This window comes from Panthera pardus, unplaced genomic scaffold, assembly GCF_024362965.1.
Source record: "Panthera pardus isolate Hobbes unplaced genomic scaffold, ASM2436296v1 HiC_scaffold_24, whole genome shotgun sequence".
NCBI classification, from domain to species: Eukaryota; Metazoa; Chordata; class Mammalia; order Carnivora; family Felidae; genus Panthera; species Panthera pardus.
In genome coordinates, this window is record NW_026526810.1 from 52297971 (window position 1) to 52312766 (window position 14796).

The 14796-nt window shown below is 41.7% G+C and overlaps 1 protein-coding gene across 18 annotated transcripts in view; it reads left to right on the plus strand.

Annotated features, from left to right (window-relative positions):
- The window catches only part of PPIP5K1 (diphosphoinositol pentakisphosphate kinase 1), a 42916-nt gene that overhangs the window by 18223 nt on the left and 9897 nt on the right, over positions 1-14796 (plus strand). For 6 of the 18 annotated variants that reach the window (XM_019442328.2, XM_019442331.2, XM_019442330.2 and 3 more), the window contains 6 exons: positions 553-702; positions 1326-1416; positions 4240-4365; positions 5077-5139; positions 8602-8784; positions 10319-10456. In XM_019442328.2, coding sequence (XP_019297873.2) covers positions 553-702; positions 1326-1416; positions 4240-4365; positions 5077-5139; positions 8602-8784; positions 10319-10456 — 751 coding nt within the window. The remainder of the gene's footprint in view (positions 1-552; positions 703-1325; positions 1417-4239; positions 4366-5076; positions 5140-8601; positions 8785-10318; positions 10457-14796) is intronic. The other 12 variants (XM_053889134.1, XM_053889133.1, XM_053889136.1 and 9 more) reach the window with 8 other exon arrangements.

A 14796-nucleotide genomic window follows, 5' to 3' on the forward strand; every position in this document is an offset into this window, starting at 1 on the left:
GTCTGCCAGTCTCTCTGGCACTGTTGTGCTTAACCCCCACTTTTCTGGTTTAAGCAGTCGAGAGACATAGGCAAAGCAGAGCCCTCTGTGTATCATCTCTCAGACTTGAGGAGTTGGCTTTTTTCTTTCAGGACTATAGGGAAGCTTCCTGTTGTAACCACATTCCTTCCTTTTAGTTCCTAGTGTTACTTATACCATGGCTTATCCAGGATGATGGTAGCCCAAGATATGTTCCTCAGTTTTGCAAGAAAATTGTCTCTTTACTCCTTGGTCACACAGCCTTTTAATATTAATATTTCCTTTCCTTATTCTATAGGTATAGGCATTGGTAGTTTTATCCTTATTGACTACAACCCTTCCCCCATCCCTTCTTCTGCTCTTGTCATCTCATATTTTTGGACAGTTTTAGAATATAGATCTGTGACCTTCATAGCAGCTGTGCCCTAGGTAATGATCCTCTCCAGGTCTATAACTAGCTCTGCCTCACTGGGGCTTTTGGGAGCCTGGGAGTTAAAGGAGCCGTGACCGGCTTTCCACCCGGTCTGATTGCAGGTCATGAACATGCAGTGCACGGGGAACCTGGACCTGATCCCCTTGCGGGGACGGCGCCGCAGGAGGTCAGGAGACCTCCCCCGGCCTTCCCCAGCCATCGGCCTACAGCCCCGGGCTGTGTCCACCACTCACCTGGCATCCTGCACACAGGTGTCCCTCCCTACTTCATCTTCCTTTCCTGCCTCTATCTTTGCCTTTTGGGACCTAGGGACTCAGAACATTATCTGGGGGTTGGAGGGTGTGTATGTTGGGGTTTGTGTGATTAGGCCCTCGTAGCCTTTTTAGAAATCTGTTACACGTCTCCAGACATGGAGGGGAGGGCCTCCTGGTTCAGATAAGAAACTGAGTGTGGTTGCCATAACCACAGTTGTCCCATGGAAAGAAGAGAGGGTAGCCAGACTTTATTTCTTATTGTTACTCAGCTATTGTGATTGGCTTTCTGAATCCCATGGAGGGATAGATAAGATTAAGGAATACTGCTCTGCTGAGAACTGAAAATAGTTGAATAATGATTTCTCAGATTTGGGATAGAAGGGCAATGGGGACAGGCATCTTGGAAATACAAGTGCCTTCTGGTATGGGATTCCCTGTACAGTTCCCTCTGCGAAGTACATTCTTCATTCCCTTTTCATTCTTCTTCCCCCATAAAAATCTTTTGATTCTTCCAGACTTTCTGACATTGCTTGGCTTTATAGGGGCAGGAATTCAGGACCAGGGTTTTAGACTTCTTGGTTGAGGTGCCAAAATGGTAATACAGAGTCCTTTTTCTCCAGGTGCTTTCTGAGACTTCATCCTCGAGGCCTGGTGGCTACCGGCTCTTTTCATCTGCACGGCCACCAACGGAGATGAAGCAGAGTGGCCTAGGTATGGTCTTCCAGCATCTCACCTGTTGTTGTTGGGGAGGTGTGTCTGTCTGTTCCTCAGGGTTTTATTGTGGGAAACCTTAGTCATGGGTGTTGGGGTCATTTCAGTCTGTGGAATTGTCGGTGGGGCTAGGGAGGATGAATTGGGAGAAGCCATGTTTAGGTGTGAACTTTGAACCCAGATGATTGTTTCCATTCCAGGAAGGTGTTTGTCTTTTGTTTTTTTATACCAACTCCCATTTCTCTGGCTGAAGGACTTTTTTCTGGCTTCCCCTCTCATTCCTTATCTGTCCTCCCAGTCTAGCCCCAACCTTAAGGGGCCATGGAGACTCTGATACTTCAGAGTTACCAGAGACAAAACTATAAATAGATGTACTTGTGACCTCCTCATAAGTGTCATATTCCTCATTTGGACAACTTGTGCCATGTCTTCCTCTGAGACCTATGTTTATTGTATCCCTGCTCAGGCCCCTCCTACCTCCATGGCTCTTTCATCCTTTCCTAATCCTGTAATTTTTTTTCCTTCCTTCCTGAAAATTGAGGGACAAATCTGAGACTGGTGTAGTGGCAGAGGCTTCTCTCAGGACTTTGAGGGAATGTCTCTTGATTTTTTTGATTCCTGGAGAGGGGTGGAGAACATCATTCAACCTTTCCTAAGAACACAGACTGCAGGAAGGACCAAGCCTCAGAGGGTATTGTATTCTTTGGGAGCGGGGAGTGGTCCTTGGGAGGGGCTATCTTTGAATACAGTGTCTTGTGAGCCAGTAAGTAAACTGGCAGTTAGAGACAATTGTGTGGCGTCTGGACTTGGTTCTCCGGCTCTTTCTATCTTGTCCTATTATTCACTCCATTTAGCTCCTTTCATTTTTCTGTTAATTTTGTCCTTGGCAATTTCTTGGCCTAAACATAATCAGCATTTGGACCAGCAAGGGGGAGAAAGGTTTTGGTAAATTTCCTGGCTAGTTTTATGGAAGTAGGTTGCCTTCTAGATCCCTGAGATGAGGTAGATGGTTTGGGGCCTGGAAAATAAATGGCAAATTGATGGATCTGTGACACAGACTTCTCTTCCTAGAAGTTTCAGTAACGAATAGGTTTCAAGTAGGCTGAAAATGAGGATAGGTGTGTCAGGCCCAGTTGAGTAGGAGTGCTGTCAAGAACAAGGGTGGTGGTAACCTAGACACTACCCTCTGAGATGATCCAAGGACTGGACAGGGCAAGATTGGCAGGATGGCACCAGAAAATTATTAGGGGAGGAAGTAAATATAGAACAAAGCTCGGGTGGTCTGGGATAAAGTCTGCTAGTTTCAGCTTCTGTGAAGAAAAGTAGACATATTTAACAAGCTTTATTTGAGCCCCATTCTAGAGCCTGTTTACACATGAAAAGTAGGAGAAGGTGCTGCATAGAGCAGCAATCTTGAATTCCAGGACAGAGATTATTAGCCGTCTAAGCTTCTTGATTTTTATGGTAGCTTTGAAATGCTGGGACCCCTGAAACCATGACACCTTCTTTGTGGGCTCAAAGGAAGCTGACCTCCTTTCCATTCTATCCATCTCTGCTATATTAAGTTCCAAAGCCAAAGCCAAGGCCTTGGCTAAGATGGATTTGGAAGGAGAGATGCAACACCTGAAACTTAGGTGTCAATCTTGTCTCTTTCCTCCCACTCTGTCCTTGTGAGCTACAGTAGGAGAGGGGACTTTGGAGTCTCAACCCTACTCTCAATAATATCTGGAACATTGACTGGTTTATTTGCTTCAGAGATTTTTTAAGTTTTATTTACTCCTCTGGCAGTAGAGTTCCCTTTGCTTTCTTTGAACTTATGTGTGTAGGCATCTGGCTTTGAGATAGGGTTTATGAGACAATAAATGTTTGAGAGCAGAAAAACATGGCTTTTTCATTGTTTCGTGTTTATCAGGTCCTCATTCTTAATAGGGTCCTCAGCACACAGTAGGCATGTTCTGCATGCAGTCACCTGACTCTTCACATGCCTTTAATTTGTGTCCATCTTCACTTCAGAAACAATGCTCTGTTTCTTCTTGATGAAAAAAATAATTATGTCTTTTCTAAATGAACACAACTGATCTTCAGAATCAGGAGACCTGGACTCTAGTCTAGCTTAGCTCCTAACAAACTATATGACCTTGAGTAAATGAGATCCCTTTTGACTCTCAGTTTCTTCACCTCTAACATGAAGAGATTGTACTGGATAATCTTTAAGTCCCTTCCAGCTTTAAAAATTCAGTGAGTCTCATACTTCTTTTCTTGGGAAACGTGAAAAAGGCCTGAAGAGAGATAGAAGGAGGGGAATGTTGGATGAAAAACTTAGGAGGGATTGAAACTTACATGAACTTGAAATTTGGGCTGAGTGCTCAAAACCTAGTCTCTAGTTTCAATCAAAGTTCTTTCCTTGTAAGTCTATAAAGTATGTTTTTTCTCAATTCTTCAAACTCTATATCCAGGGTAAGGAGCACTGAATTAAATCTAGGGAGATCTAGAGAGATCTACCTATTCTTTTAGCATTCCTAAGAGTCACCTGGAAAACAGTCTATGCCTTTCAGTAGCTTTGAGTCCCCTAATATGACTAACATTGTATTTGTAGTGGTCTCTTGTATCTAGTATATAGATCTTTAGCAGAATCCCTACCTTGCTTGCCCGGTGCGACTATGGACAATAGTGAAATCTGTTTGTGGTTATGAGAAGTGGCCACATGGTGGTGGCTCTGAGTAGCTATATGTATGTGTCTTGATGTTGTCATGTGAAGTTATGTGTACTTCTGTGTGGTAATTGCAGCTTTGTGTGGCTACTAATGCACTCCCGGCCTTGCAGGCTCACAGTGCACAGGGCTGTTCAGCACCACAGTGCTGGGTGGCTCCTCCAGCGCTCCGAATCTTCAGGACTACGCCCGCAGCCATGGCAAAAAGCTACCACCTGCCAGTCTCAAGCACCGAGATGGTATGTGGGTGGGTTTGGGGGGCAACTCTTTTTTTCACTTGTCCCCCAGCGCGGACACAGCTCAAGAACTATTCATACTTAAAGTGGCACTGACTCTGGCCTTATAGCAAGTTTTCTTCATCAATTATAGAGGGGAGAAGGAACCAAGACCCCATGCACCCCTCCATTTGCATTCCCTCTCACCATACAAATACTACTTATTTATGCTTATCCCTTCATAATCTCCCACATACAGCCCTGCTACATCAATTTATTCCACCTTTATATTCTTTCCTGGATTCTGGCCTATAGGAGCAAGGACCAAGGAGGATGATCCGTGGTCAGGAAGAATGCAGTGGAATCTTAATTAAAATCTAGGAAATCAGGGATGGGGAAGTTGCTCAGTCAAGGCAGGAAAGATGATATGGAAAGAGATTGGGGGAAGGGAGGAAAGTTTTTACACAGATTTTATTTCCAAATGACCAGAAAGAGAATGTTGTGGTGAAATTAGGGTTGTTTGTGGGGTCGTACTGTGGTAGAAATGACATACAGATTCCTACAAGGAGATTATACCAAAGGAGAAGATCAAAAGGTAGTAGTCAGGAATCTAGGGGGTGGGGTGGGAACAGATCATATACTAACTGTAAAGAACAGAGTATATTGTGGGCAAATTCCAGAGCAGAGGGTGGGGGCAGGGGTGGGTATAATCCCCATGATGTCTTTTCTCCCCAGAGCTCTTGTTTGTCCCGGCCGTAAAACGATTTTCTGTGTCGTTTGCAAAGCATCCGACTAACGGTACGTTTGCTTCTGACTCAATGTCATTCCCCCTCATCATGTCACCTCCAGACACTTAACCTCTGAGTTCTGACACTGACTCTGCCTCTGTCTTCCACTGTGTTGGCAACCTGGTGTCTCTGAACCACTCACCAGTGTCCCTCTTGGGACATACTCCTTGTTGTGACAAACTTTACTCTTGGCTGCAGCCTGGCTGCTCTATCTGTGTGGCAACTCAGGGATTTACATCCATGGTCACCATCATCATTGTTCTGTCACTTTTTTCAGCATCATCACCAAAACATTAATTAAACCTCTCCCTTTCCCATCACATGACTGCTGGGCTTTGTACAAACATGACAATGGTTCTCCTTCTTAGGAAGAGAATAGTATTTCCTGTATTATCCCCATGTCTTTTTTTTCCCCCTACTCCTCAGCTTATAAGTTTGGTCTTCCTGTTTTTTTCTCCAACTTTTTGTTGGAGTGAATGACTAATTTGTTTCTCTTTTGGAGCAATGTTGCTGCAGTTCCCAGCTCCCAAGCATACCCATAAGGTCTTGAGTTTACAGTTTTCCATCACCATATTCCTATCTCCTATCATTGTGTGTACTTTATGTGGCTCTTGTGCTCCTGACATTTGCTTTATGTTACTACTAACCTAGGGCGTTGGCCTAGAAAACAGGAGCCCAGACCAATTTGGGATAAAGAGAGAAAGAAAGGAGTAGGAGGTAGTAGGTAAAGGAAAAGGGATTGTACCTTGGGTTATATAACACGAGTTACTACACAGTTTCCCTTTAGCCCCAGCCTAAGACACTGCTATCTCAGATAAGCTTGAAGTGAAGGTTGAGATGTCACCTGGGAATTCTGGGGGACTTAGGAAGGAATAATACTTCAAGAATATTGAAGAACTGGTCTGGTCATACTAAGGTGGGAGAGTTTAGAGATCTGTGTAAACCAAAAATTGAAGAGCTGTGGTCTCTTTGTAGGGCATGGCAGGGAAACCCAGGACTTACTCCCTGTTTTATCCTTCATATTCCTCGTTTCTCTCTGCCTTGTACCTTGTTTTCAAGGTAAATCCGGTTTCTTTATATATGATTTTCTTCTGTCTGAGAACTAAGACTCTGCAAAGGAGGCAAAATTAGCCTGGCTTCCTGGCTGGAAAAACCTCCATAGCCAGTGGCAGCTGCTAGATTTTAGCCCAGTCAGGCCATACTTCTCCACTAGGCACTGCTGAAATCTCCCTAGGTTGACTAGCCTATACTTGCTCGGTTTATAACCCCACCCCCACCCCGGCTCCCATTTGTGCCTGTGACAGGAGCTCCCCTTTTAGAGTGGCATCGCTGTGCCTTCACATTTAGCTCCAAATTCTTCTGGCCTTCATGTGTCACAATCATCTCCAGAGTAGAGCCTCACGCACCAACCCAACCCCACAACTTGGGACTTGGACTTATGAGATGTGTTACTTAGAGTATAGAATATAGTACCAGGAAATTGGGCCCCTGAAATCAGAGCTAAATCACTGATTTAGCCTAGTTCTTAGGCTTTATGAGAAAAGATCCAAATTCATAAAACAGATCCTCAAACCTATATATCTCTAGTTCCCTGAAGCCTTCGTTAGCAGCCTCACCAGTTGAAGAAGAGAAGAATTAATTCTCCTGAAGGAAGAGCAGAAGAAAGACCTGGACAATTCAGATATGGTGCAGGAGAGAAAATTCAGGATCTCCTTTGACACCCTGCACACTTCCTCAGAGACCTTCTGGCCCTCTTCTTGTACTTGAGTTTGGAGGCTAAAGTGCCTCAGATACCAGAATCTGGGATCTACCTGTTGGAGAAATTTGGAGCTATTACATCTCTTGCTGAAGATTATCTAGATTTAAGTTGTCCCTCTGGACAACATGAGGGCTCTACCCCATGGTCAAATCTTGCGTCACTGACCCAGCAATTACAGAGTGGATGCTCTGTCTACAATTGTTTATGCAGATTAGTCACAACAATATGCCAACCTACTGTCCCATCATCACCATTTCCTTGCCATAAGGTCTGTCTTTGAAATAGCAGCTGGAAAACCTGACCTAGCTTTGGCAAGGAGGCAAGGCAGTATCTCACTTTAGCAGGAGAACATCTGTCAGCCTATCCCTGACTCTGTTCCTGATATGCTTCTGTCACATCCTGTGACTATGTTGAGTATACAAGTATGGCCCATTACTAAACTGCATGCTGAACTCACTAAAGTAAACTAATATAGTGGGAAAGAGACTAGTTTACCCTTATCCAGAATGTTAGAATGTACCCATTGGATTTACCAAGCCCATTTCTTGTAGGATACACTTAGTGCCTGGATAGAGCTGAAACCTTTCCTGACATCCATAATAATGTCTCTGGAAACCATAGTCTCATAAGATCACTCTGTGGAACCACTTCTGGTCTGGGAGTTCTTTAGCTACCCTAACATAACTTGTCTATACCATCAGGTCTTAAGACAGCATACCTTTCTCCTAGGATCCTTTCCTTATTGCTCCTCCTATGCCCCTTTCCACATGCCTTTCACTGCCTTCAACCTTTTGCATTTGAATTGCATATATCCACAAAGTTTGCCACGCAGCTAAAATTGTAAGTGGTTCAGGATTGAAGCTTTTCCACTCACCAGCTGACCAAAGTTAGACAGCAGTGGGAAGAAAATATAAAATTACCTAACTTTTTTTTGGCTTATGTAATAGATACAGTGTCTCCTGAATCCTGAGATTTATGCAATTATTTTTTAAATATCTGCATATTTGGGTAAGAGTAAAGGCTGATTAGTCAATATCATCATTTTCACTTACGGATTCCGTTTTTTACATACTCTGTTTAAAAGGACCTCTATACCTGGTGTTCTGCCAATCTCCTTAGCCACCTATCTAATACCTTCCCTGTTTGTGGCTATTTTAGAGTCTGGTCCAGAGGCCTGGCCTGAGCCTTTTTAGCTTCAAACTCTATCTTGATTCCCTCTACCATTTTTGATACTCTTCTCTAAGTGACTTTGAATCTTTGCATCTCTATACCAACTTTATAAATACATTTGTCTGTGAAGCAGGCCCTAAGTAGGGATGTTCAGGGATCATCTGTTCAGGGATGACCAGGGACACTGGAGCTCTAATCAAGACTTCCAGCCACAAAACTGCCAGCTTACCCCCATCTAGAATGATGTGACTGCTCTCTGTAAGCACTGACTTAATTTATCCTCAGTGAGAGAGGGGAGGGCCTTGCTGTATGATGAGGTTTCACTAGCCCCTTCTTTTAGATTCCATGTGATGCCGACTCTTCTTCCCTGCAAGAGATACCCAGTGGTTCTGACCATCTCTCCTTCTCTCTTAGCTCACCTTGGAGTTGAGTGGTCCCACTTCCTAGTAATGCTTGTGCCATTCAGTGCCCCCCTCATTGTCTCTCCCTCTTCTCTTTCTTTATCTTTGTGCTTCCTGCCGTGGTCCCCCCCATCCCCTCCAGAGCTGCTGGATGACCAGCACCCTGTGGTCCGGTTGCTGCGCAGTTTTTCCTCTGACTGTCCAGGGGGCCGGCCAGTCTCCTTGGATGCCACGCTGGCGCATCACCTGCACCAGTGCTCCTACCACCTGCGCCTCTTCCGGAACTGGCTGCGCTCAGGCCAGGATGACCCCGAGTGCCTCTACGGTACCCCCTGCCACCAAGCTGGCTGCTGCCGTTACCCTGGCTGGGATGACTGCTTTGCTTATTGCACTTCTGGCAGGAGAGTCCACCTATTCCTTTCTCCTGTTTACCCTAAGGTTATGTGACTTGCATTTAGTTGCTTGGATGGGATTGGGGCCAGACTGCCTGGTAGCTGTAGCATTGGCTGCTCATCCCCTTCCTGTTCTCCTTTCTCACTGCCTCCTAATGTTACCCATTCCCAACTCTATTCAGTATAGGAATAGTCTCTTGCCCTGGAATCTGCTCTTGTGTCTATAACCCTCAGCTACCACCATCTTCAAATCTAAATATTTTTCTTTTTTTTTTTTTTTTTTTTTTTAAATCTAAATATTTTTCTAGCCCCTCTGAGGAGCTAAAGACTATATACTTCTATGCTCCTGCCACTAGAGTACAGGGGAAAATTGAGGCACAAATGTCTTAATCGAATCTTTGAAGCACACAAGGGCCAGAGCTTAGAAGATGGTCAGGTGTAATCTTTTTGAGTTATAGATTTTAGTCATTAGGGAACAAGAGGCTATGTCTTACATAGGTATTGTTGTTGTGCCTACTCTTAGTTTCTTTAAGGAATTGTAAAGAGACATAGGAAAGATTGGGGGCTGAAAAAAGTACTTGGGATGTGTGTTCTTAATCCTCTAATGGGGACTTTTTTTTTTCTTTCATCAAGAGGCCCTGGGATTAAGGTTCCAAATTTAGGTTTACACTTCACCCAACCCAGACTGGGGAACTTACCTTGGAATTGTTGGGTTCAGCACAGAGAATCAGTATTTATTCTTTTTCCTAGGGGTTTGCCTCATTTTCCTGATGGACTAGAGAAATTCTAGCAAGTCTTCTGGGGTTTTCCAGTGAGAGCAGAAGGGAGAAGCTTTGATGTGATGGAAATGACCAAGAAAGAACTTCCATCCCCCAGCCTGTTCATGCATGTGGTTTTCCTGGGCTGAGCTTCATGTGTATTGCATGCACTCCAGCTTGCTTCCAGACTAGCTTTCAGCTAGTCTTTCTACCCATATCCTAAATCTGCATGAACCCCTCCTCAGATTCCATGCCCTCCTCTTTAATCCAGTTCTCTTTACATGATCCCTGAAACCTGCTGTTTCTTCCCAGCTCCATGACCTCCCTACCTCATTTAGACCTACAATTTCACCATTACCTCTGGACTTTTGTTTTATTCCCCTAGAAAGAGCAGGAGCAATGTAGGTACTTACCCTATTGGAATTCTGTTGATTTTTCCATGGGTCATTGCAGGCTCTCCATAGGTAGGATCAGAGATGATTCGATTCACTTGGAGGTCTTAGCAGGTAGACTTTTTAGGAAATCTGGAAGTGAGAAACAGACTCCTTTATGGGCTCTAAAGAGTTCCCACTCTTGAGAATCTTGGATACCCCATCTCCAAAAGCCACGGACTCTCCTGATGGCTCTCAGGGACTCTCCATGCTTCCTTGGACAATTGGGGTATATCTGGCAGGAATAACATTGACTTTGCCCATCTCTTTTCTAACAGGATTTGAAGGGTGTTCCATGGTGCCTACCATATACCCTCTGGAAACACTGCATAATGCCCTTTCCCTGCGTCAAGTGAGTGAATTCCTGAGTAGCGTCTGCCAGCGCCACACTGATGCCCAAGCACAGGCATCTGCAGGTATGGAGAATACTCTTATCTTGTACGTCTGTCTCTGTCTCTGCCCCTGTGCTTCCTAGAACATGAATAATAAATTAAAAATATAGGCACTCTAAAAAGACACAAAAGTAGACTTGAAAAATTGTTTAATTGCATAGGCCAATTCAACATCATAACTTCCCAAGTTAATTTATAAATTTAACATAATTCCAATAAAAATGCGGCTGTTTTTCTAAAGTCAGACAAATTGATTCTGAAGTTGTCATTGAAAAATAAGCAAGAGTAGCCAAAGAAAACCTCAAAAAGAAGAGTAGTGAAAAGTTACTAGCCCTATCAGATCTCACAACATTCTATAAAACTTCTATTATGAAAACACTGTTGTATTGTACGTGAATGGACAGAGAGACCAATCAACAGAATAGAAAATATACAAACAGATGAAGTTAGTATTTCAAAATACTGGGGGAAAGATAGACATTTTAGAAATGTCTATTTCTACATTTCAGAAATGTTTATTTTACATTTGAGAAATCTAAATGTAAAAATTAATTAATAGGTTGTTCCAAGGGCTTGTCTTTTCATAGAAGCACCAAAAAATCAAGCAAAAACTATCAGAATCAGCTTTGTCAGAACTCTGGAAAATAATCAAAAGTTTGCATCAACCAGGAAAATGGTCAATTGAGAAAGAGGCAACCTAAGAATGGGAGAAAGCTTCCCATCATTTTACTGTCTCTTATCCCACCCTCTCCCCAACTTTGGCATCAGTCTTAAAGACGGCAGGCCATGTTCTCAGTGTGGGGCTCTGGTCCCTGGTTCCAAAGAGAGAACAGACTTTATTCTCAAAGAATTGTGTTTGTCTATTCTAATTTATCTATTCTAACTTGTCTAACCTAAAGACTGTCACAGGGTACGTACCTTTGTTTCACTTAACTTGGACCTGAATCAGGGCAGTAAAGTAGCAGAGAGTGTTCCTTGAAAACAGTGTAAGGCATATGAATAACATGCTGCTTCCTGGGGCAAAAATTATAATTGAGGCAAACAATAAGTGTACTGAAAGCCTGGGGTAAAGACTTAGGGAGAGAATTTTTTTGGAAACTTAAAGCATTCAAAGGCACCCACATATTCTGGGGAATTTAGAAGCCATTTGCATGCCTAGGGAGGGACGCATGTGCAGAAAACACACAAGATGACCCTAAGATTTTACCTCTGGTTGAACTCTGTACTTGGCACAAGCAAGAAGTGAAGACCAAGGGGGAGTTGTAAACAGTTTTGCTAACTGTTGAAGGAATACCTCAACACAGAACCAATCTGTAAAGGCTGAGAGAACTCCCCTTCCCTCCCTTCTCCTTTCCCCCCATCTTCCCCTCCCCTTCTTTTGGTTCTTGGCATTCAAGGAAATCCTTGTCAGAACACTAGTTGTGAAACAAGCTAAAGGAACAGAGACTTCAGAGACTACACATGATAAAGAAGACAGACTTCACAAAAAGAGTTTAGAAAAATCACTAAACAGCCACAGCCTACAGCAAACAATGAAAACAAACCTTAAGGAGGGGGAATAATCTGATACTCAGAGTTAATGCATCATTCAAAATGTCTAGTTTTCAACAAAACATTATACACTATGCAAAGATACAAGACAATATGATCCATTCACAGAAGAAATTAATGGAAACAGTCCCTGAGGAAGCACTCCCTAGGACAAATATTTTAAATCAGCTATCTTAAATATGGTTAATGAGCTAAGGGAAACCATGGACAAAGAACTAAAGGACATCAGGAGAATGTCTCAGCAAATACAGAATGTCATTAAAGAGATAGAAAATATAAAAAGGAACAAGCAGAAATTCTGGGACTGAAAAGTATAACAAACGCAAAACTCACTAGAGGGTTTCTTAGAAGATATGAGCATGCAGAAGAAAGAGTCAGCAAAATAAAGATAAGTCATTTGAAAGTGTCCATTTTGAGAAGGAGAAAGAAAAAAGAATGAAAAAAATTAACAGAGCCAAAGATATTTGTGGGATACCATCAAGGATACCAACATATTCATAGTGGGAGTCCCAGAAAGAAAGAGAGGCAGAAAAAATATTTGAATAATGGCTCTGAAGACTTCTCAAATGTGATAAAGACACAAATCTATACATCCAAATAATTCAGACACCAGGAAGGATAAATTCAAAGATATCCCCACTTAGGGGCAGCTGGGTCAATTGACCTGAGTCAATTAAGCGCTCGACTTTGGTTCAAGTCATTATCTCATGGTTCGTGGGTTTGAGCCCTGCATCGGGCTCTGTGCTGACGGCTCAGAGTCTGGAGCCTGCTTTGGATTCTGTGCCTCTTTCTCTCTCTGCCCCTCTCCCATTCACCTCTGTCTCTCTCTCTCAAAAATAAACATAAAAAAAAATCCACTGAGATACATTATAATCAAATTGTCAAAAGACACAGAACATCTTGAAAGTAGTAAGAAAAAAGCAACTTGTCACATACAAGGGATCTTTAGTAAGATTAACAACCAATTTCTCATCAGAAATCACAGAGGCCAGAAAGCAATAGAATGACATATTTAAAGTGCTAAAAGAAAAAAAAAATGTCAACCAATAATTATTTATGTAGCAAAACTGTTCAGAAATGAAAGAGAAATTAAGACCTTCTGAGAAATGCTAAAAGTAGCCTTTGACGCTGACATAAAAGGACACTAGATAGTGACTTGATACCATACCAAAACAAAGGTAACTACATTGGTAAATATAAAAGTCAGCATTACTGTATTTTTGATTTGTAACTTCTCTTTTTGTGTCATATATAACTTAACATAAATGAATAAAACAATCATCACAAGTCTGTATTAATGGGCATATAATAAATAAAGATATAATTTGTGACAGTAACAACATAAGGTGAGGGCTGAGCTTTATAGGAGCAGAGTTTTTGTATGTTATTGAAGCTAAACTGTCATCAATTCAAACAAGATTGTTATAAATTTAGAATGTTAATTGTAAGCTCCTCGGTGATCACTAAGAAAATATCTAGAAAATATACAGAAAAGGAAATGAGAAGGGAATCAAAATGGTACACTACATAAAATCAATTAAACCCAAAGATTATAGTAATGGAGCAAAGGAGGAAAAAAATAAAGTATAAGCTGTATAGAAACAAATAGTGAAATGGCAGAATTAAGCTCTTCCTTATCAGTAATTACTTTAAATGTAAATGAATAAAACTCTCCAATTAAAAGGCAGAGATTAACAAAATGGGTTTTTTAGAAAGTCATTCAACTATATGCTATCTACACAAAATTCACTTTAGATCCAAAGATGCAAATAGGTTGAAAGTGAAAGGATAGAAAAAGATATCCCATGCAAATAATAACGAAATGAGAGCCAGGGTAGCTATACCAATGTCAGACAAAATGGTCTCTCAATAAAAAATTGTTATAAGAGACAGAGAAGGTCACTCTATGTTGATAAAAAGGTCAGTTCATCAAGAACACAACAAAAATTATAAACATATACTCACCAAACAACAGAGTCCCCAAATATATGAAACAAACATTGACAGAATTGAAGGGAGAGATAGTTCTATGATAATAGTGTAATATCTCACCTTTAATAATAGATAAAACAACCAGACAGAAGATCAGTAGGGAAACAGCTTCAATAATGCTATAAACCAGCTAAACTTAACAGATATATAGAACATTCCATCACCAACAGATAGAGATTCTTCTTAAGTGCACATGGAATATTCTACAGGATAGACCATATGCTAGGACACAAAAAAAATAAATTTTAAAAAATTGAAATCATACCAAATATCCTCTCTAACCACACTGGAATGGTGCTAGAAATCATTAAAAGAAAGAAAACTGGAAAATTCACAAATATGGAGAAATTAAACATTTGGTTTTTTTAATGTTTATTTTTTACAGAGAGAGAGAAAGGGTGGGGGGAGGATCAGAGAGAGGGAAACACAGAATTGAAGCAGGCTCCAGGCTCTGAGCTGTCAGTACAGAGCCTGATGGGGGCTCAAACTCACAAACCTCAAGATCATGACTGAGCCACGCAGGCACCCTGAAATTAAACATATTCTTAACCTATGCGTCAAAGAAGAAATCACAAGGGAAGTTAGAATATACTTTGAGATGAATGAAAGTGAAAATGCAGCATTCCAAAAATTATGGAATGCAGCAAAATCAGTACTAGGAGTGAAATTTATACCTGTAAACACCTACATTTGAACACAAGAAAGATGGTAAACCAAAAACCTAACTTTATACTTTAAGGAACTAAACCCAAGGCTAGTAGAAGAAAAGAAATAGTGAAGATTAGAACAAAGACAAAAGGAGGAAGGAATAGAAAACAGAA